This window comes from Sminthopsis crassicaudata, chromosome 6 (assembly GCF_048593235.1).
Source record: "Sminthopsis crassicaudata isolate SCR6 chromosome 6, ASM4859323v1, whole genome shotgun sequence".
Taxonomy (NCBI): domain Eukaryota; kingdom Metazoa; phylum Chordata; class Mammalia; order Dasyuromorphia; family Dasyuridae; genus Sminthopsis; species Sminthopsis crassicaudata.
In genome coordinates, this window is record NC_133622.1 from 167,207,651 (window position 1) to 167,229,825 (window position 22,175).

Genomic DNA, 22,175 nt, shown 5'->3' on the forward strand with positions numbered 1-22,175 from the left:
ATGAGATTAAAAATAAATTAGAAGAACATAGGATAGTTTACCTCTCAGACCTGTGGAGGAGGAAAGAATTTATGAAGGAATATATGAACAGACAATTCTCAGATGAAGAAATTGAAACTATTTCTACTCATATGAAAAGGTGCTCCAAATAATTATTGATCAGAGAAATGCAAATTAAGATAACTCTGAGATACCACTAACACACCTGCCAGATTGGCTAAGATGACAGGAAAATATAATGATGAATGTTGGAGGGGGTGTGGGAAAACTGGGACACTAATACATTGTTGGTGGAGTTGTGAAAGAATCCGGCCATTCTGGAGAACAATTTGGAACTATACTCAAAAAGTTATCAAACTGTGCACACCTTTTGATACAGCAGTGTTACTACTGGGTTTATATCCCAAAGAGATCTTAAAGAAAGGAAAGGGACCCACGTGTGCAAAAATGTTTGTGGCAGCCCTCTTTGTAGTAGCAAAAATAACTGGAAATTGAAGGGATGCCCATCAACTGGAGAATAACTGAGTAAATTGTGGTAATATGAATGTTATGGAATATTATTGTTCAATAAGAAATGACCAGCAGGATGAATACAGAAAGGCTTAGAGACATATACATGAACTGATGCTGAATGAAATGAGCAGAACCAGAATATCACTATTTTTGAAGTATATAGTGATATACTTCAAAAACAATACTACATGATGATCAATTCTGATGGACATGGTTCTCTTCAACAATGAAAGGATCCAAATCAGTTCCAATTGTTCAGTAAAGAAGAGAATCAGCTACACCCAGAGAGAGAACTATGTGAAATGAGTATGGATCACAACATAACATTTCTACTGTTATTGTTTACTTGCATTTTTGTTTTTTCTTCTCAGGTTATTTTTACCTTCTTTCTAAATCCAATCTTTCTTGTGCAATAAGATAACTGTATAAATATGTATACATATGTTGTATTTAACATATTTAACACATATGGGACTACCTGCCATCTCAGCGGGAAGGGGGAGGGCGGGAGGAAGGGGGGGAAAAGTTGAAACATAAGTTTTTTGCAAGGATCAATGTTGAAAAATTACCCATGCATATGTTTTGTATATAAAAAGGGTATAACAACAACAACAACAACAAAAAAAAACAAAAACAAAAAAACCAAAAAAAAACCTTGCTAAACATCAGGAATTAGAAACCTTGATTAGATCCCCAAATCTGAATACTGAGAAAACCCCTTCTCCAATACTCCTGACAGGGAGGTAGACAGACAGCTTCCATTTGAAGACTTCACTAATGTGCCTCCTTGTCCTGGGAGCCCTTCAAAACAAACAATATGACCTAGTGATGTTTAGCTTATTTAAAAATGAGATGATTTGTGTTAAGATGATTCCTCTGTAAAGGAGAATCTTTACTATTCTGAGTAATATGCAAATTAAGATTAAAAACTGTCTTTTTTTTTTTTTTTTTTTTTTTTTTTTTTTTTTTTTTTGGAAAATCTGTATTCACTTAAAAGAAGGAAAGAAGAATTTATGTTTTAAAACGCAAATAGTGACCTATTATCATATTTACTACCGATTTCTACTTTTCATCCTTTGTTCCTCTTCTCATAATTCTTCTATTTTTCCAGTCTCTAGGTTCTTATATCCTAGAAACATTTTCCATTCATTCATCAAATATTCACTAAATGCCTCCTACATGCAAGATGCTGTGTTAGAAACTGAGGAGGAAGGGAAGGTCAGGAGAGAGGGAAGGGAAGGTATCATAATAAAAAAGAGAAAATAGTCTCTGCCCTCTTGTGGTAGCTGCCACATCAATTTTCAAATGCTCAATCTCAATATCTTCTGTCCCCCCCATTAATAACGTGCAATCAAGAACAACAAAAGATCCTGTACCTACCTGACGGAGGACGTTCTTGGCCTGTGATCTCTGGAGTCCATTACCCAACCAACATGACACTCTAGAGGGGGGTTTGTACTATGCCGTGTTTTTCTCTTTCTTGGAATCTAAAAGAAAAGAAGTCAAACATTGCAATTACTTTTCAGTAGTGTGAACTTAACAAGTAAATTAAAACCCTCTGAGAGTAAACCAGGTAAAACATTTTCATACTATGGATAACACATTGTGAAATCATATGAAGTCACAAAACTCAAAACATCTCTCTCTCTCTCTCACACATTACTAGTCTCATAACTTAAACAAGTAGTTTTGCTCGTAGTTAAAACTACCTACAGGAGGTTAAGGCAGTAGGAAGCTTCATCATTTCATTATGTCTTCAACTTTACTACACAAATTCAAAGAAGTAATCTCCTCATCAAAAGCATCATCACTAAGGTAATTTTATTTATGAATTCCTATATCTTAATGATGCTTTGAAGGTGGAAATTTTGAAAGCACTTAAGGATGGATTTTTCAAGATATCTTGGGAGAAGGAAGAGAAACTACCAAGGTCTATGCTCATCTTCTCATAACAAGGATATCCTTGACGGAAATCTTGAGAAGAGAGATATTTTCTAATGACTTCCTAAAAAACAAGACACTTTCAGGGTCACAAAACTGAGTGAAAGGTAAAGTGGTAATTTTTTTTTTTTTAATTTTTTAAAAAAGCATAACTTGGTTGGACAAACTGAGGCACTGAGGTTCCTCCACCAAGGCAGTTTCCTAAGGTTCTTTAACATGTGCAACCATAGGAATGATCCTCTGCAACCACAAAGATAACGCTTTTTTTTTCAATATCTTGAAATCAGTAATATCAAGCCAAATAGTTGTGAGTTCTAAAGGCATTTGCAACTGCCTCAGACTATGTTCTGCACAGAGTTGAAAGGAAAGCGGAATGTGCTAAAAGCAATGAGGTCTTCTCCAAAATTCTATTTGTAGATGACAATGAACTGATTGAAATCCATAGGGACCACTCAAGAGAGAAACTTCTATTAATATATGTAAACACAAGTCTGAGTCTACAATATACAGATGGACACATGTGAAGGATTAGGTGATCAATAACAAATATTTGGACAGATAGTGCAGACAGAGAATAAGTTCAGCTTAGGGTTATAAAAGAGTGTCCTGAAGACCATTTAGAAAATCATACAATGTGTTCTGGGGTCCTAATTTATTCTAAGACACGTCCCTCCCAAAAAAAATCTTGTAGAAGACCTCTCCTCACAGTGTAGAAATAATGAAATATCATAATTTTTGAAAAATATAAATTATAGATGTCCAACATCACAATGGAAAGTGTAGATGGTTAGTTTAACTAAATAATATATTACCAATTAAGATCTGAAAATAATCAAGACTATGAAAGAGAGTCAAGGAAATATTTAATTAGAAAAAGTGGTAAGGTCAAGTACATCCATATGAAATGAGACATAATCAGGTAAAGTGCTGTCTTGGTACCTGAAATATTTTTTTTAAAAAGCTCATAACAGCTCATTTTAGTTCAGTGGGCAAATTCTTTGTGTAAAATTAATGATCCTATGATTTCTAGAAAGAATATCATGAACAAGAATCTCATAAGACCTAATGAGAAACATGATTTAGAAGATATATTTGCAATAGTGAGGTCACAGATACATTTTAGTATGAACTTCTTAGGATCTAAAGTAGGCCAGAAAAATGTATAGAAACTTTTAAAAGCACATCTCATTTAATATTTAGAGTTTTTCAGTTTACCTTCACATCAATGGCTTTCGGTTCCTTCACAACAGGATAAAATCTTGGCGTTTTGTTTGGATCTTGTAATCTAGGTGTACGGGGTGTTTTGGGTGTTCTTGCAGGATGAACTCTTGGAGATTCTGGAACTGCTGTTGGCAAAGAACGAGCCATTGTTGTTGAAGACACTTCTGAAATACCAAATAATTTATGAGCCAGTTCATCAGTCAAGTCTGTAAAATAGGAAGACAATTAAAATGTTAGCACAATTCCAAAATTTGATGATCATAATTTCTCTAATGAATACAGTTTTATAAATTCTTATCCCAAACCAGCTTACCATGATGAGATACCATGATTTCACAGCTCTGCCCATGTAATTTGATACAGATTCACTATGCATCATGCTCCCATTCTTTTAAGTATCATATAAAGCAGTGTTCAAAGAGGGATCTATAAACCTCCAGGGGACTCCTTGCATGGCCCCCAAGAGTAAACCTACCAAAGAATAAGGGGAGAAGACTTATATTTCACCCTCCCTACAATAATGAATCATGGGACTTCTCTCCACATATACTACTCTCTTTATCTTTATAATCCCTTAATACATAGACTGCCCTTTCCTTCCATCCCCTCCCTGATTGTGGCAAGCTTCCCTTGTTTCAGGGGTCAGGCTCCTTAGGAAGAACTATGATCTAGGTACCCAAAAGCAACTGATATTAGGAAAATAATTCCGTCTCCTTACCTCACTTACTTGCTAAAAATATAAAAATGGAACTCTACCTGTATGGTGTGTGTATGGTGTGTGATTTAAAATTACTGCCTTTTCACTGTGAAGCAACAGAGCAAAATAAAGTCTAAACCTTGGAACTAGAAAGACTTGTGTTCAAATTCTGCCCCTGGCACATCCTAGCTGTCTTTCTGTAAATTCTTTTTTGATACTCTGAGCAACACTTTCCCAGAGTTCTCATCATCTCTACCCCAGTCCCTATTTGGGCCTCTCAAAATTCAGCAAACACAATCATTCCTCAAACAATTTTTAATTATGACCAAAGGATTATAAAAATGTGTATACCCTTTGGACCAGTAGTGTTCACTAGTGGGTCTACATCCCAAATACATTATAAAGACGAGAAAAGATCCACATGTGCAAATAAATGTTTCAAGGCAGCAATTTTTATGCTGGCAAAAAAGTAGAAATCAAGTGGATGCCCATCAGTTGAGGAATGGCTGAATAAGGTGTGGAATGTGAAGGTAATAGAATACTTTTTTTTTTTAAATTTAATAGTTTTTATTTACCAAATATACGCATGGGTAATTTTATAGCATTGACAATTGCCAAACCTTTTGTTCTAATTTTTCCCCTCTTTCCCCCCTCCCAGATGGCAGGTTGGACAATACATGTTAAATATGTTAAAGTATAAATTAAATACAATATACATATACATGTCCAAACACTTGTTTTGCTGTACAAAAAGAATCAGAGTTTGAAATAGTGTACAATTAGCCTGTGAAGGAAATAAAAAATACAGGCGGACAAAAACAGAGGAATTGGGAATTCCTTGTAGTGGTTTATAATCATCTCCCAGAGTTCTTTCGCTGGGTGTAGTTGGCTCAGTTCATTACTGCTCAATTGGAACTGATTTGCTTCATCTCATTGTTGAAGATGGCCTCATCCATCAGAATTGATCATCATGTAGTATTGTTGTTGAAGTATACAATGATCTCCTGGTCCTGCTCATTTCACTCAGCATCAGTTCATGTAAATCTCTCCAGGCCTTTCTGAAATCATCCTGTCGGTAATTTCTTACAGAACAATAATATTCCATAATATTCATATACCACAATTTATTCAGCCATTCTCCAATTGATGGGTATCCACTTAGTTTCCAGTTTCTGGCCACTATAAAAAGGACTGCCATAAACATTCTGCTACATACCGGTCCCTTTCCCTTCTTTAAGATCTCCTTGGGATATAAGCCCAGTAGTAACACTGCTGGGTCAAAGGGTATGCACAGTTAGATAACTTTTTGAGCATAGTTCCAAATTGCTCTCCAGAATGGCTGGATATAGAATACTGTTATTCTATAAGAAATTATCAGCAGACTTACTGGGCTTATATCCCAAAGAAATACTAAAGAAGGGAAAGGGACCTGTATGTGCCAAAATGTTTGTGGCAGCCCTTTTCGTAGTGGCTAGAAACTGGAAAATGAATCAATGACCATCAACTGGAGAATGGTTCGGTAAATTGTGGTATATGAATGTTATGGAATATTACTGTTCTATAAGAAATGACCAGCAGAATTAATACAGAGAGGCTTGGAGAAACTTACATGAACTGATGCTAAGTGAAATGAGCAGAACCAGGAGATCATTATACACTTTAACAATGATACTACATGAGGATATATTCTGATGGAAGTGGATATCTTCAATATAGAGAAGATCTAATTCAGTTCCAACTGAACATTGATGGACAGAATCAATCACACCCAGAAAAGAAACACTGGAAAATGAGTATAAACTCTTTGCACTTTTGTTTTTCTTCCAGATTATTTTTACCTTCTAAATCCAATTCTCCCTATGCAACAAGAAAACTATTTGGTTCACATATGGTACACATATATTGTATCTAGGATATACGATAACATAATTAACATGTATGCCATCTAGGGGAGGAGGTGAGTGGAGGGAGGAAAGGGAAAAGTCGGAACAGAAGTAAATGCAAGCAATAATGTTGTAAAAAATTATCCGGGCATATGTTCTGTCAATAAAAAGTTATTAAAAAAAAAAAAAAAAAAAAGAAAAGAAAGAAAAGAAAAGAAAAAAAAAAGAAAGAAAAATTATCAGCAGGATGATTTCAGAGAGGCCTGGAGAGACTTACATGACCTGATGCTGAGTGAAGTGAGCAGAATGAAGAGAAAACTGTACACAGTAACAGCAAAATTTTGTGATGATCAATTTAACTCTTCTCAGCAATGCACCGATCCAAGACAACTCCAATAGCCTTGGAATGAAAAATGCCATTTGCATCCAGTGAAAGAACTATGGAGACTGAATGCAGATTGAAGCACACATAATAGTTTCATTTTTGTTTTTTCTTTCATGTGGTTTTTCCCTTTTGTTCTGCTTTTTTCTTTCACAACTTAACTAATATGTAAATATATTTAAAATAACTGTTTATAGGAGGAAGAAGGTGAGGGAGGGGAAAAAATTGGAATTCAAAATTCTTTAAAACGTGAATGTTGAAAACTATCTTTACATGTAATTGAAAAAAAAAACCATTAAATGGGGGGAAAAGGGGACAAAAAATGCATTTCTCCTATCTGCATCTTGTAATCTTTGTGAAGGATCTAGTTTTACCTGTGACAACCATTCAAAACAAATTGCGAAATAAATGGAACTTAGAACTAGGCCTTCAAATTACTACAAATAACAAATATTAAATCAACATTTTCCAAAATAATGAAACCTATTCAATCACACAACTCACTAAAAATATTAACATTTTAAAACAAAGTTGCTGTTGAAATGTTATCTTCATGTCATCTTTACTTTTTGTATACCATCACATCTCTCACAATTGCACCAGAAACTGAGGAAAGGGCATAAGCCTATTCTATCACAACCATTCCCTAAAAAAAGGGCAATGAGATAAGAGGTGAGAGCTATTGGCACCCTACCTTGTTACACTGCTCCATAAATGGTTGTTGAATGAATGAATTTACTAGACTGCTGAGGTCCTACAGAGTAGGTTCTTCTTCATATTCACATATGTATCATTAGTGCCTGATAGACTAATCTTCAATAACAAGAGTGCTGTCTAGCTCACTATAATGCCTTGCTTTCAGATCTGAGAATGCCCTTCACTGGCTGTGTCTTAATTTCTTCCCTCCCAGCTCCTTACATACTTCTAGGTCTTATATGTTACTCAAATTTACATTCCACTATAGTCAGAATGGCAGCATCAAAATTAGAAGGCCACAATGGAGAGACAAGGACGACAGAAAATTGCTTTTCTGGATAAAGAGCCATTGATACACTGAGGAAGGACAAAAAAATTAAGATGAGACCACAAGGTCTACCCTGATTTACAGAGCCGTTTTTTTTTTTTTTTTTGGTGGCCCTTGCCCCACCACTGCCCCAGAGTAACAAGTGTCACAAGACCATAAAATCACTGATCTAAAGCTGGAAAAGAAGTCAGAGGTCACTGAGTACAGCAGAAATTATTCAACACACAAAGAAAATTGTGACTTGCCCAATGTCAGCAGTCATTGACAGAGCTGAGAGCTGTACTAAGCCTTTGACTCCTGCTGCCTTACACCACACCTGCCTCCAGCTGGTCTATGTCTATCCATTTAGGGAACTCCATACTCTCTATCAAAATCTGCTCTCAAGAAATGTTCTGATCATTATGACAATAACAATAAAGAGTAGGGCTTACATGTTACACCTTTCCCAGGAACTGATCATTATGACAATAACAATAAATAGTAGGGCTTGCATGTTACACCTTTCTCAGGAACCTTTGCCTCAAGTGAGAGAATGACTAGATACCAAATTTCACACATGAAAATGTCAACCTAAGAGATCCCTTCATTTATTTAAAACAAAAACTTTCCCTGCAGCCTGGAAGTAACACTATGTAGGTAACCATAGCCTTTACTGACTGGAGGGACTATTCCTGATAATTAGCACAAAAAAAAGAACATATACTTGCCAGAATAGGGGAGGAGATGGGAGAAAAGAAGGGGAAAATTTGCAACAAAAGATTATGCAAGGGTCAATGTTGGAAAATTTACCCATGCGTATGCTTTGTAAATAAAAACCTCTTAATAATAAAAAACATTTTTTAAATGAATAAATAAGAAATGTGAGAAAGGGGTGGGGGAAAAGGACATAATGATCTGGAGTTAAGAAGGCCTGAGTTCAAATCCAGACTCAGAAAATTACATCTTTGGGATTCTGTGCAAGTCACTGAATCTCTGACAGTTTCCTCATCTATAAAATGGGGAACATAGTAGCATCTATCTTGTAATTGTGAGGATTAAACGAGATAATAGTTGCAAAGTGTTCAACTCAGATACCTGGGGCACATAATTGTCTAATAAATGATTATTCCATTCCCATTCATAAAGTTAGTCGGTTATAACAGGTGTTCCAATTTAGAAATCACTTGCCCAGGAAAATCTGGGCATTCAGAAATACATTTATTTAAGCTTATTTGTATAGTTGGCTAATTGTATTTATATGACAGAATTTATAAATGACTGTACTCTGCAGTCTCTATGATCTAGAACCAAGAAAAACAAACAGAAGAAGGAACATCATTAAAGTGATTTAAAGTGTAGAGAAAAAAGAAATTTACATACCTTGTTGAGACTGTGAGGGTCCTACAGGAACGTCTAGATTTGGCTCAAAGGGAGGTTCAGGTGCTAGAGTCTCAAATTGCTCTTTACTAATAAGATTTAGCTTCTTAAAGTTTTCAACTTCTTGCTGAATTAGAATAAGGAAGCTGCATTACTACTAATTACTAAATTGGAAAATAATTTCATAAAAGACAATTTGTACATACCAATTTCAAAAATGAATCTGTTAACAGGAACAAACATAGTCATAATGTTTACAACAAATTCAACAAAACTGACATTTTAAGTGATTGCACTTTTGAATATACTGCACATAGCTTGAAATAGTTACCTCAAATAATTATGTACATTGATACACATTTTACATACACTTTAAAAGAGAAGATACACCAGTCAGATACCAGCACTACTGAGCACTAGGCTGTCCTAGGATTGTAGAGAAGATGAAGCAGGAAAGCCGCAGCACCTTCCTGGCATACAAATTTACACACGTGAGAAGCTTATAAGAAAAGACTGTATGTGCAAAGTGCCAGCAATACAAAAAATAAACACAGAGGCAGTTGTAAAGACAAACAAAATTTGGCAAAGAGGAAAGGACATTACTAAAGAGGGCAGATGGCCTTACTGATTCTTTTTCCACTTCATGAGAGACAGATTCTCAAACCTAACTCCCCTTTTCATTGTAAATCAGTGACAGCCCTATTCAATCCATGCCTGCCTCTTCTCCAATCTACAACTCATCTATTCTTCCACAGAATAGACCAGTGGAGCTGAATAAGGTATTGGAGATCGTTTAGTTCAATAACTGACTTGTCCAACGTGTCTCTTCATGTTGCCTAGTGCCCAAAAAACCCTTGCTCTCTTGTTAACCAACTTATCTACCCTAAATTTCTTCACTTCAACCAACTTTCTTGCCATCTTCTGGAATTCAAGAAAACAGCCCCCTCTAGAAGAAAGTGGCCATCTTCTGTAAAACTAGATTGAGTGTTCCTTCTTTTAGTTACCACAACATAACCAGTAAGAAAACTATCCCCCTCTATTGCTATAACTTTGCAATTTAATTCCATCATTCTACATTACCAAACTTTAGCTTCTGTGATCCACTTGGTTCACAATGTCTCCAGACTAAACTCAAACACCTTACTTAGGGCACAATGATGTTCCTCAAACATTCTGATTTCCCACTTCACCAGTCTCAACTCTCATATATACCCTTCAATGTGTCTCCATCGCATATAGGGACTGCTGTACCTTAGATGTTGCTTTCTTGTCAATGCTTATTGACTGAATAACTGACCATCAATAAACCTGTTCTTCATTCATATTAATTAAGACCTTCAAACCCTGTTGCTCTAGTCTCAGTAAAGATCCAAGTCAAGACTATTCCATCCGACTCCACAGGTAAGAATCTCTGAATTCTTTACTTCCTTTATCCTATCACCAATCCTAAAGCTTGAATTACTCACACTATTCACATTTGGCATTTGCTTTAACATTGGTAAACATCACTAAAGGGATTCTTCATGTTCATTAAAAAGATGATCTTTTGGACATGGCCACCAATAGAGCTGTAATGAATTAAACCAGCTACACCCAGCGAAAGAACTCTGGGAGATAACTATGAACTACTACAAAGAATTCCCAATCCCTCAATTTTTTAGATGCCTGCATTTTTTATTTCCTTCACAGGTTAATTGTACAATATTTCGAAGTCTCGATTCTTTTTGTACAGCAAAATAATTGTTTGGACATGTGTACATATATTGTATTTAATTTATACTTTAATATATTTAACATGTTTTGGTCAACCTGCCATCTGGGGGAAGGGGTGGGGAAATGAGGGGAAAAGTTGGAACAAAAGGTTTTGCAATTGTAAATGCTGAAAATTTACCCATGTGTATATCTTGTAAATAAAAAGCTATAATTAAAAAAAAATTATCTTTTCAACATAAACTTTCATTGTCAATTGCAAAGGAACCATTTTCATTTTCCCTAAATGACTCTCAATTATGTGTTCCTCAGCATTTAGGGCAAATCTTTCAGCTACCTCCTATCCCCAATCCATTCCTCACTTCTTCTCAGCAGAAGTTCTTTAATTATAAGAAATGAAAATAAGAATAAGAGGACACCCACCATGAGTTTCCTCTTCTCTCCTATTCTGCTCACCTTTGAGAAAAACTCTTCTATTGTCCCCTATTTTTTCTTTTTTCCTATAGCAGTCTCTAAAACAGTATCCAACTCCCCCATTTTTAAAGCATTTTGCTATCCTTTCAAGCTATCATTATACAATTCTTTTCCCTTTCCCAGTCAAGTTCCCAAAAAGCTATCTCCTCATGTTATTTCCATTTTCTCATCAACTATTTACTTTCCAATCTCTTAAAGTATATCTTCCACAATTCCATAGCTTAACTGAATTTGTTCTCTCCAAGGCTACAAGCTTTTAATGTATAAATCTATGGTCTTCCCTCTAACCTTATACTATTCCATATATATTCCTGAATTCAACCTCCTTTAACAACTACCTCCTCATCCTTTCCCTCTGAAGTGCTCCTCAATATATATAGACTTTGTCTTAATTGCTCTTCTTTTTTATGTTCTCTTTATCTCAACACTTTTCAGGAGCCCAAAACTTAAGGGAAAAATCCAACATACAGCATTCAGGAGAAATAAAAGGTAAACATTAAAAACCAATTATAAGGGATTCAATAAAATCAAAATGTTTACTTTGTATATATGGAAATATTGAAGTACTCATGATTGTCATCATTATTTAGATAATTTAAAAGAAAGGCATGGGCTGAGACAAGTATGGAGTGATACTAAAAAAGGTAAAACTGTAAGAAAACATAAAAAAGTAATTATCACAAATAAATGATACATAAAAGATAATACTGATAAAGAAAAAGCTAATAGGAGAGGACAGGTAGTACTGGAACCTTACTCTCATTAGGAATAGGTTAAAGAGGGAACTATCTGGGGCAGCTAGGTGGTACAGTGGATAGAGCACCAGCCCTGTCAGAAGGACCTGAGTTCAAATCTGACCGACTTCCTGGCTGTATGACCCTGGACAAGTCACTTAACCCCAATTGCCTAAGGGGGGGAAATCTATTTATTCAATGTCATCTCAAAATTACTTAAAAATTGTTTTTAGTTAGAAACAATTACAACAAAGTTCATTTGAAAGACCAAAAGATCTGTAACTTAAAGAGACCAGAGAAAAAAAGATGTAAAGGAAGTAGATTCAGCAGTGTTCAGATTTTAACTATATTTTATATAAAGTATATGTGTGTGTATGTATGTATGTATAAAAAGGATAATTTTGATTATTTCTTGGTTAAATAAAGCCTATGTAGCCAAGAACAGAAGGAATGAAGAAAATTGGGGAAAACCTTTCATAGACTCTCTTTCAGATAGGATTGCTGTGGTGCAATAAATGATGAATTGGTTGATTTAGAAAAAGATGGGAAAACTTGGACTTATGAAACAAAATATTATCAGCTTTCAGAGAAACAGAAATAAGCATCACATCCATATATATATATGGATGTACATGTGTATATATATACATATATATGTACATATATATGTACATGTGTATATGTGCATATATTTATAGATATCTATGTATATGTGTATGCATCCACCCTTTGTCAATTCTTTGTAACCTTCTTTAGGGTGGATAAGAGAAGGGAGAAAAATATAAAGTAAAAAGTGCACAGCAATGAACAATACACATGTTTTCAAAATAATGTGTAGTATTTGTTATATAGATTTTTTTTTCTTCTTTCTTTTTGCTGAGGCAATTGGGGCTAAGTGACTTGCCCAGGGTCACACAGTCAGGAAGTGTTAAGTGTCTGAGGTCACATTTGAACCCAGGGTCCTCCTGACTTCAGGGCTGGTGCTCTATCCACTGCACCACCTAGCTGCCCCCATAGATTTCTTGAAATGGAAATGCAGTATTGAATCCTCTCTTATGGTCTACTGTATATATGGTAATTTTTTTTCTTTTCTCATTTTGTATTTAAATTTAAATTTTTTAATTAAAAAATTAATTTAAATAAAAAACACTTGGAAGATAAATTATCAAATTATCTTCCCTTATGAAAATGATGCCCAATCCCTTTTTTAAACTCCCATCCTGTGTCAACAATTGACAGCTAGATATGTTCACTTCAATGTTACCCAGACTTCTTAAACTCAGCATGTTTAAAATAGAGCTTGCTAGAATTCATTCTCTTCTCCATCCCAAACTATTCATCAAGATTACCTATTTCCATTGAGGGCCAGCATTTTTCTGATCAACCCCAACCTTAGAGACTTCCCTCTCTCTTACTTTTTATAGTTTTTGACTACTTGCAATTGTATCATCACAATATTTTTCCTATCTCTCTTCTTATCTTGATATAAGCATGCCATAGTACAAGTCATCATCTCTTTCTTAGACTATTATGGCTTCCTAAGTCATCTGTCTCCCTGCCTCTAGTTTCTCACCTCTCTATTTTATCCTCCATATAACTGTCTAAAATTAATATTATGTCACTGTTCTGCTAAAAATCTCCAGTGGTTTGCAATCACATCTAGGTCAAAACAAAACTCCTGAGACAGGTATTTAAAGTCCTCTGTAATCAGGCTTTCACATACCATTTACAAACTCATTTTATAGTATAGTATTCTCTTTCACACACCCAACCTAACATGCTAACTTTTTTATGAATGATGAATTTTTCACTTTTCAGCCTCCATGACTTTTCCTACATTCCCCTCTCCCAGTTATCCCTTGCTTCCCACACATACACTCACCTTTAATATACTCCCCTTCCTTACCTTACTTTTTTTTATGGATCCTGCCATCTCCTATAAAAAGTCTTTTCTGATCACTTCCAATTATTAGAACTCTCCCTTCCAATGATTATGCACTTAGCTAACAGTTTACAAGTTGCATCCTACCAAATGTATTAAGCTTATTGAGGTCAAAGACTTCTTTGCCTTTTTAAAAAATCTCTACTGCCTAGTAGTGCTTTCCACATAATAACTATTTAATAAATAGCTGAATTGTAGAAGAGATAAAAAGAATATATTCAGAATGAAAATATGTAAAAAACAAAGCAAAACAATTAGTACTTCAAAAAATTTTTTTCAAATTTTTTTTTAACTTTGTCAACTTGAAAAGGTATTCCTGGGAAGTAAAATATTGTAGCATGGGAACATAAATGGGAGAAAGAAAGCCTCAAAAGATCAAGGAGTTCAATCCCAGATTTTATAAAGTAAGAAATTTAGACAAACTGCCTAAGGTTACACAAATATCAAGTAACAAAGATGACATTCAAGCCCATACTCCCAGACTTTCTCCAGTGCCATATTCCCACTTTTTTCAGAGTCATTAGCAGAGGAGGTAACAAGGACACTGTCCCCACAAAAAAGTGTTTTCCTAGCCTAAAGGTCCTTAGTGCCTTCTAGACAAGAGCTACTTCTTGAGATACTTACTATCCCTCTCGTGGCTCACCTCCCTATCCTTCACAAGCACCACTGCAGAGCCTATCTGATCTGCAGGCCTCTGCCCTTAGCTTTCTACCTGGTCAATCTCCTGGTGGCTGTCTACGTTCATGGCTTCAGCTCTCACTATTAGGCTGCAGGACACCCATATTGCATTGCTAGCAGTAATTTCTGTTCTCTACTGCTGTGTTTCTGAGGGGGGAAAAAAAAAGAGATCTTGAAAAGATTGGGATCATTCTACATGGACACAACTGAATTGTTCACCCCCTTTCAACATTTTCAAAACTGAATTTAGTATTATTTCCTCCAGTACATCTCTTGCAAACTCTCATATTTTAATAAATCATTATATTTCCATTCTTGTTTCTTAAGCTAGAACCTTTGGCACTGCCTTGGAAATCTTCCTCTTTTTTGATGTTCTCTATTCAAGAAGTACTGCAACTTCTTATCTCAAAGAGTCTTTCAATTTACTTCTTCCTCTCTTTTCTTTCCTCTCTTCCTGCTGCCCTTTTAATTTAGGAAGAGGTCCTTACTTCATAGCTGAATTCCTGCAATAGCTTCCCAACTGATTTCCTTCCTTTCTTTAGAATATTTAACACTACATATTAATTTTCCTAAAAACTGCATTCTGCATCTGAGCTTGTGGTAGTGTAGTATTTGTTACTACTTTCTCAAGTCATGTCTAGTCCTCAAGACTATTCCTAAGCTGCCTCTACCATACACATACCCTATTTTCCAAATCAAACCTCTGAATCTACTCGTTTTTTTTTGTTTTTTGTTTTTTTGTTTTTGCTTACTGCCCACAATACCCTTTCTGGGTCAAATCCTATTCCCTCCTATTCTTTTGAGTTTCTCAAAAGTATTTAATTTTTGTATCATATCATTCAGTCCTGAGTTATAGCTAATCTCTAATTATTTCTTCTGCATATGTCTTGTCTTACCTTTTCAACTCAGTTATAAGGTAAGTTTTATGCTTATCTTTTACCACCTGCAGAACACCTAGTATGTTGGGCTCAGAGTTACTGAATAACTTACAAAATATATAGCAACAAATATAATTTTCTGAAATGTTAATATCTTAAAGGTTTAATTTCTAAGTTACACCAAAATAATCCATGTCCTAGTTCTTACTACAGCAAAGAATTCCATCACTTTTAAACTTAACTATACTCCTAAAATTATTCCCCAATAAAGTGAATTCAGATGATTAAAATTATTCAAAAAATGCTTGGTAAGTTCCAACTATATGCAAGATGCTTAGTAGTGATGAAGAAATACAAAGATCTGTCCATAAGAAACTTACATTCTCACAGTTGAAACACATAAACAAATAAATCTATTATAAAGTAAGAATGTGATAAATATGTAATGAATATAAAATATACATACATATATATACACACATACACATACATATACACACATATGAGAGACACGGTCAGGCAGATAGATATATACATATAAAAAACAAAGTGCTATGATGCTTCAGAGGAGTAAGCTATTATTTTGAATAAGAGAATTAAAGAAGTCTTCCCCAGGGGACTTTGAACCATGCTTTGACATTAATAAGTTAAAAAAAATTTGCATAAAAAGTTTGTAAATCTTAATGTGTGCTTAAAAAATACCTATTTTGAATTTTAAACAAAACCAATTAAAATTATATTTACTATTAAACTTTCCTTAATGACTTTCAACATATAGGTATCTACACAATTCAGATATTCCCTTGTGTTTTTCCCTAAGTCTTTGTCCTTTAGCAGCTGAACTATTTTCCTTTTACAAAGTCAGTTAATGAGCAAACCAACCAACCTCATTTTCCTTCACTTTACATTAATATAGTCAAGTCTTTCCATCACTTTATATTACTCCTATTTGTTATTAATTGCATTATAGTACTCCACTACACTTGACTGTTTATTCCTCAATACCTGGGATTCAAATCACTGCTAGCTTCCTACAACTAGTCATATTTCCATAAATTTTTAGAAAAAAAATTTTTTCTTTCTAAAAATGTTCTTATAGGATTACTGGATAGAAAATTTAGAAGCAAGAAGACACCTTAGAGATTTATCATCTACTCCAATCACCTCATTTTATGAACAAATAAACTTAGGCTCAGAAATTGAGTGATTTGCTCAGGGTCACACAAGTAACCAGGTTTAAATTCACTTCTTACAATCCCAAATTCAGCATTCTTTCCACTACAATTCACTGTTTCCCAAATCTAGGACAACTGGGTCAAAAAATACCTTTCTAAAGCTTACAAACTTTATAAATTTCCAATATATAGTTTTGGCTGAGGCTTTTTAATAAAATTAATGACTTTTCTTTTCAAGAAAAAAGTATCTTTTCATTTTAAACAACTTGCTTGAAAAATTCTATATAAAAACAAGCATTTCTTTCAATTTTAAAAATGTAATATAACTATTACTTTTCTTGCAAGACCAATATTTGCTTTAAAGAAATCATGTTTTAAATTTTCTTATGGCAAAAACTCTCTTGATAACCATCAAAATTCACACAAAAAGTCTGATGACAAAGGACGGAAACTTTTATAACAACAATGTTGCTCTATGGAAGAAAAATGCATTAATAGGAGAAAAGTTCTCTTTCAAACATTTACCAAAAAAATTTAGGTAACACTAGATTTCATGATCAAAATAATTACCTTCATTGTTGCATGTTCATTTTCATCTTCCTCCATCCACAAATCTTGTTCATAATAATATAAACCATCATTGATGACTTTAGCAAGTTCCGATGTAATTTTTGCACGGGACACATGGTTGCCTGTACGATCTCCACCAGGATGTTTTCGCATATAAGGTGGTGTCTGAGTCACAATCAAAATCTTGTTTAAATCCTGATCATCAATTTCATAATCTGAATCATTATCAGACCAATCAGTAAAGGTGTTTTTTCGTCCCTCTATTTGTTCCATTTCTTCATCAAACAAAAAGTCAAGCTCCTCTTGTTCTTGTTCCTCTGAAGGTTGTTGGGATTGATTTGATGCTTCTTCAGGTGTGGCCATTGATTCCTGAAGAAAAATTATTTGCCCTTCACATTTAAGAACATTCAGATCCACTAAATTAGAGTTTAATTCTGTAAAGTTATAATAACTGAGCTATTAATACATATAATCTACCCTGAATGTCATTTTCCCATCTTATGTCATAGTCCCACTAAGTGGTCAGATGAATAAAATACCAATTCGCTAGAAAAAGGTTGCTCTCAGACCAATCTCTCTCTCTCAAACGAGTGCATGCACACATGCGTGCACACACACATACAAGACTGAAGTCCTCTAAAGAGATAGACTAACTCACTCAAGACAAGACAATAAATTTTGATCATTTGCCATTGCAACCTCATACTCTTTTAAATTCAGAGGATTATTCAAGATCCCCTCTAAGAAAGCTTAGAGAGTGCATCATGGGGGATGAGGGAGAAGGGGGAAGGGGAAGGGCTGGTCCAGACCTGCCGTTTCACTGGTGTAGAAATACTGTGACCAAAACTTACAATCAATCATTCTGAAATGTACTAAAGGTCCTATGAGGCTAAAGGCTTGCCTTGGGTCAAAGTCAGTATAAGACAATTGGAACTTGAACCAATTGAACCATTCTAATGCTATCTACTAAGTCAGTGGTCCTCAAACTTTTTAAATAGGGGGCCAGTTCACTGTCCCTCAGACTGTTAGAGGGCCGGACTATAGTAAAAACAAAAACTCACACTTTGTCTCCACCTCTCAGCCCATTTGCCATAACCCAGTGGGCCGCATAAACATCCTCAGCGGGCTGCATCTGGCCCGCGGGCCATAGTTTTGAGAACCTCTGTACTGTTAGAGAACCCCTGTACTAAGTGAATCAAATCATTAACATGCTTTAGTACTTATATGCTGGATGGAGTATCCTCAGGGAGCTTACATTCTATTGAGCAAAATAACTAGTCCATGCAGATATATAAGTATGTATTAAAAAAAAAGATACTAAAGATGTATTATATTTTAGGTACTATGCTGGTCACTGGCCAACAAAAAAAAAAATAATAATAATAAAGCAGTCCCTGTTCAACAGTGGTAGGGAATAATGTGACACAGTAAAATAAACAAAAAAATACAGGTAATTTCTAGGACAGGGCACTACACATTTGAGCTACCAAATTATAAATACTGTGAGGTGGAAGTGAGAAGGCAATGGCTCAGATACAGAAAGCTGTAAACAAAAAAAGGCACTTACAAGGAGCATGGAAAGGAAGGCTGGCCCACTCCCCACTTATCAACAAAAATTCATGCCAGTGTTAGAGTAATTTGAAAAAATTTGGGAAAAAAAAAGTTATGAAATGCCTTGTTTACCACAAATCCCCTTAACTGAAAACATTTCCACATAATCTATGGTTTTTTTTCGAACCTAATCTATTCCACTGATCAAATAGTCTATATCCACCTAATATATGTTTAGAAAATATTTCAAAATCACTCATATTGAATCTTTTTCTCTTTGCTTCTCCGCACAAAAGGATGGACTAACTAAGGCAAATTACAGTGTGGAAACTACATATTTACATCTGAAACTATATGCATAAATTATACAAGCCTGGCTATTTAGAAACAACAGAAATCATTTACAAATTTATTTTATTTCCATTGTAGAGGCTAAAAAACTGCTGTTAAAATGTATCTTAACTCTTCATGACCCAAATGTGGAGTTTTCTTATCAAAGATGATAGAGTGAATTGCCATTTCCTTCTTCAGCTCATTTTACAGAGGAGGAAACTGAGGCAAACAAGTGTCTGAGTAAGTGTCTGAGACCATATCTGAACTTCAGTCTTCCTGTACTCTATCCACTGCACCAACTAGCTTGCCTAAAAAACAGATACACAAAATCATTTATTCACCCAATTTTCCCTCATAGATAAAAATGTGCTTATTACCAATATATTCCATCTGATGTTGATTATAAAAAGTAATTAAAAAGTGATTTACCTCTATTCCATTTACTTCCATACTAAATACCAACCTTAAGACAGAATGCAGAAAGACATGTTAATTTAAGAGAATGAGGCTGCCAACTTAATTACTGAGTTCAGTAAATCTCAACCTGGCTTCAATGAACTTTTTTATATTTTGGTAATTATTTCAACATAGTTGGTTTCCCTGTCAATCTTCTAATTCTAAGGAAGATTCTTCTGCAGAAAAATCATTATTTTGTCAGTACTATAATAAACATATGTAAATGGTGCTGAACCTGAAGTTGGAGCAGTAGGCTATGATACCCATATCCAGGTCAACCTTTCTTTAGAATGGCATTCCTTAATCTGAAGGTCCTATCTAATCTCTGATGTTAATAAGATTAATACAAAATCTCAACTACAAGAAAAATGTATAAAACTGAGATTTCCAAAAAGTTCTAATAGGACCAAAAAACAGCTTTTGTTCCTTAAAAATTTGTTGATCCCTATACCTTAAGAGCCTCAATGTAGTCCAAATGAGACTGTGGTATGCACAGCCAGAAAGGGTCCAGTCAGTCACTAAGATCCTCAAATTATCTTGTCTAGCCCTCACATTCTAATTTCATTTCCTCATAGCTGTTAACTATCAAGCTCTTATCACACACACCCCTTTTGCTTACAAGTTTGAAACCAGCCTGCAAGTCACTGTCAAAAATCTTTCTACAGTAGAGCTTTTTACATCATTGCTCTTAAAATGCCAATGATAGCTTCCTATTATCAGCAGTATGATGAAGCATGTTGGTCTAAAACTGCCTGATTTTTAATGTGCTAAACAGTAACAGCAATATAGCTCTAACAATGAAAGCTGTCAAGCATGTCAGTTCAACTCTATTCCTCAGTTTCTTCACAAATAAAATGAAGAGAATTTTTATAGCTTCCAGGGTTGCTATGAACAAAGCACTTGTAAGTACTGTAACAAAGGACTCACATACCTACGCTTGAAGGGAGCCACTCAGACAACTAGCTGACCATCTTTACATTAGATAAAGAAACTGATGCTCATAAAGGTAAAAACAAGATGGCAGGTAGTAAAAGGCAAACTGAGGGTTCTTAATCTAAATTCAGAGCTTGTTTATACTCTATCCAGTCACATTATAAAATCATTCATGACCCACCCTCCCACCCCACCCCTCCCCCACCTTTCCTGTATATTTTCATTTCCCCCAATTCTAACACTTGTCTCACCTCCAGTCAGCATGGTATCTTCACTATTTTGACCATGCCCACTTTCATTCTGCTTCCCTCTCTTTTTTCAACAAAGCAAACCTTACATTAAAGTCTCTCACATCTATGCTTTTTCTCAACTTCTAATTTCCTTATACCCAACATATTTGCTTAAAATTTAAATTTTAGTTGTTTCATCTTCCGAATTATAATGCAAATTCTTTTTAAATAGGGGACACACCCCATCCTAAAATTCTTTTGAGTTCTCACAAAGTATATGTAATGTAGTACAATGCTGCCACCAATAGGAGGTACCTATTAAATCCTAGGCTAATTTATAGTGAATACCTATCAAAAATCTAGTTTCAGTGTCAATTTCATTAAAATTCACACTGAGACAAGAATTTTAAGTGACCTTAAATCTGCAGAAAAGGTTTTTTTTCTAAAAGAATAAGGAACTAAGAACTATGATCCAGTCCTGTTCCTGATCAAAAAAAGATTATTTATTTTCTTAGCTATTTTTTTAAGAAAGGCTCAAAAATGATCATAGAAAATTCAGCCACTCTGAAAATTACATGTGAAATATATTTTAAATTTAAAAAGAAAAGCAAGCTGAATGTGAGATCTCTAGTTTCATGGTCAGTTTAGATCCACTTGGAAATGTTCATTTTATCTGGTGTGTGTTAAGTTCAAAATGTTTTTTAAAGCAATAGGGAAGAAGAGAAAAAAGTGTTCATGGAGAAGTATAGTACTGTTTAGCTGGAAAAGACTGAAATTTTTTTTTAAATCAATCAATAAAACTTATTTTTATCCAATTAGGTTTGGGTGAAACTGCACAGACTTTTGCCCACTGGAATATTCTAATATATAAGGTCATCACCTGGAATGCCTCAATTCATTGCAGAAGGAAATGGCAAAACACTCCTGAATCTTTGCCAAGAAAACCTCATGGACATTATAATACATGAAGTCAAAAAAGACTGGATATGATTGAACAACAGAACTACAAGTTTGGAGTTCAACAGTGGCCCAAGCAGCTTAATGCCCTTATATATAAAATAAGCACTGGTGGCATTTCCTCAAGCCCCAATCCATAAAGCAGTCTGGTACAATTGAAAAGATACCAAACTGAGAAAAAGGGATATGTAGGTTATAGCCTGCATTTCTTTGCTATAGAAATATGCACAAGTCAGAAACACTTCAACATCAATGTTTCATCTTTTAAAAAAGATAAAAATGTCTAACCTTTACTGTTGTTATAAGCAAAGTACTTTGCAAACCCTAAAGTACTGTAAAATTTGTTATTTATTGATAGGAATCTACAGTTAAATTGGGACAAAATATTAATAAGTATCAATATGCAGAATACATTTTTCTTTGAAAATACTTTAAGATTTTTTTTAAAAAGCTTTACAGTAGCTCAGAGGAATAAAATCACAAACGAATGTAATATAAAAGCAACAAGCAACCACAAAACTTTTTAAAGAAAAACTA

The 22,175-nt window shown here is 34.6% G+C and overlaps 1 protein-coding gene and 1 long non-coding RNA gene across 3 annotated transcripts in view; one reads left to right on the forward strand and one right to left on the reverse strand.

The window, feature by feature from the left end:
* LOC141545676 (uncharacterized) overlaps positions 1-22,175 on the forward strand; it is a 76,884-nt gene that overhangs the window by 24,851 nt on the left and 29,858 nt on the right. The window lies entirely within an intron of this gene.
* Positions 1-22,175, reverse strand: part of LARP1B (La ribonucleoprotein 1B) — an 85,085-nt gene that overhangs the window by 13,556 nt on the left and 49,354 nt on the right. For both annotated transcript variants that reach the window (XM_074272857.1, XM_074272856.1), the window contains 4 exons: positions 17,179-17,547; positions 9,021-9,144; positions 3,670-3,881; positions 1,894-2,000 (listed from right to left, as the gene is read on the reverse strand). In XM_074272857.1, the coding sequence (XP_074128958.1) occupies positions 1,894-2,000; positions 3,670-3,881; positions 9,021-9,144; positions 17,179-17,547 (812 nt within the window). The remainder of the gene's footprint in view (positions 1-1,893; positions 2,001-3,669; positions 3,882-9,020; positions 9,145-17,178; positions 17,548-22,175) is intronic.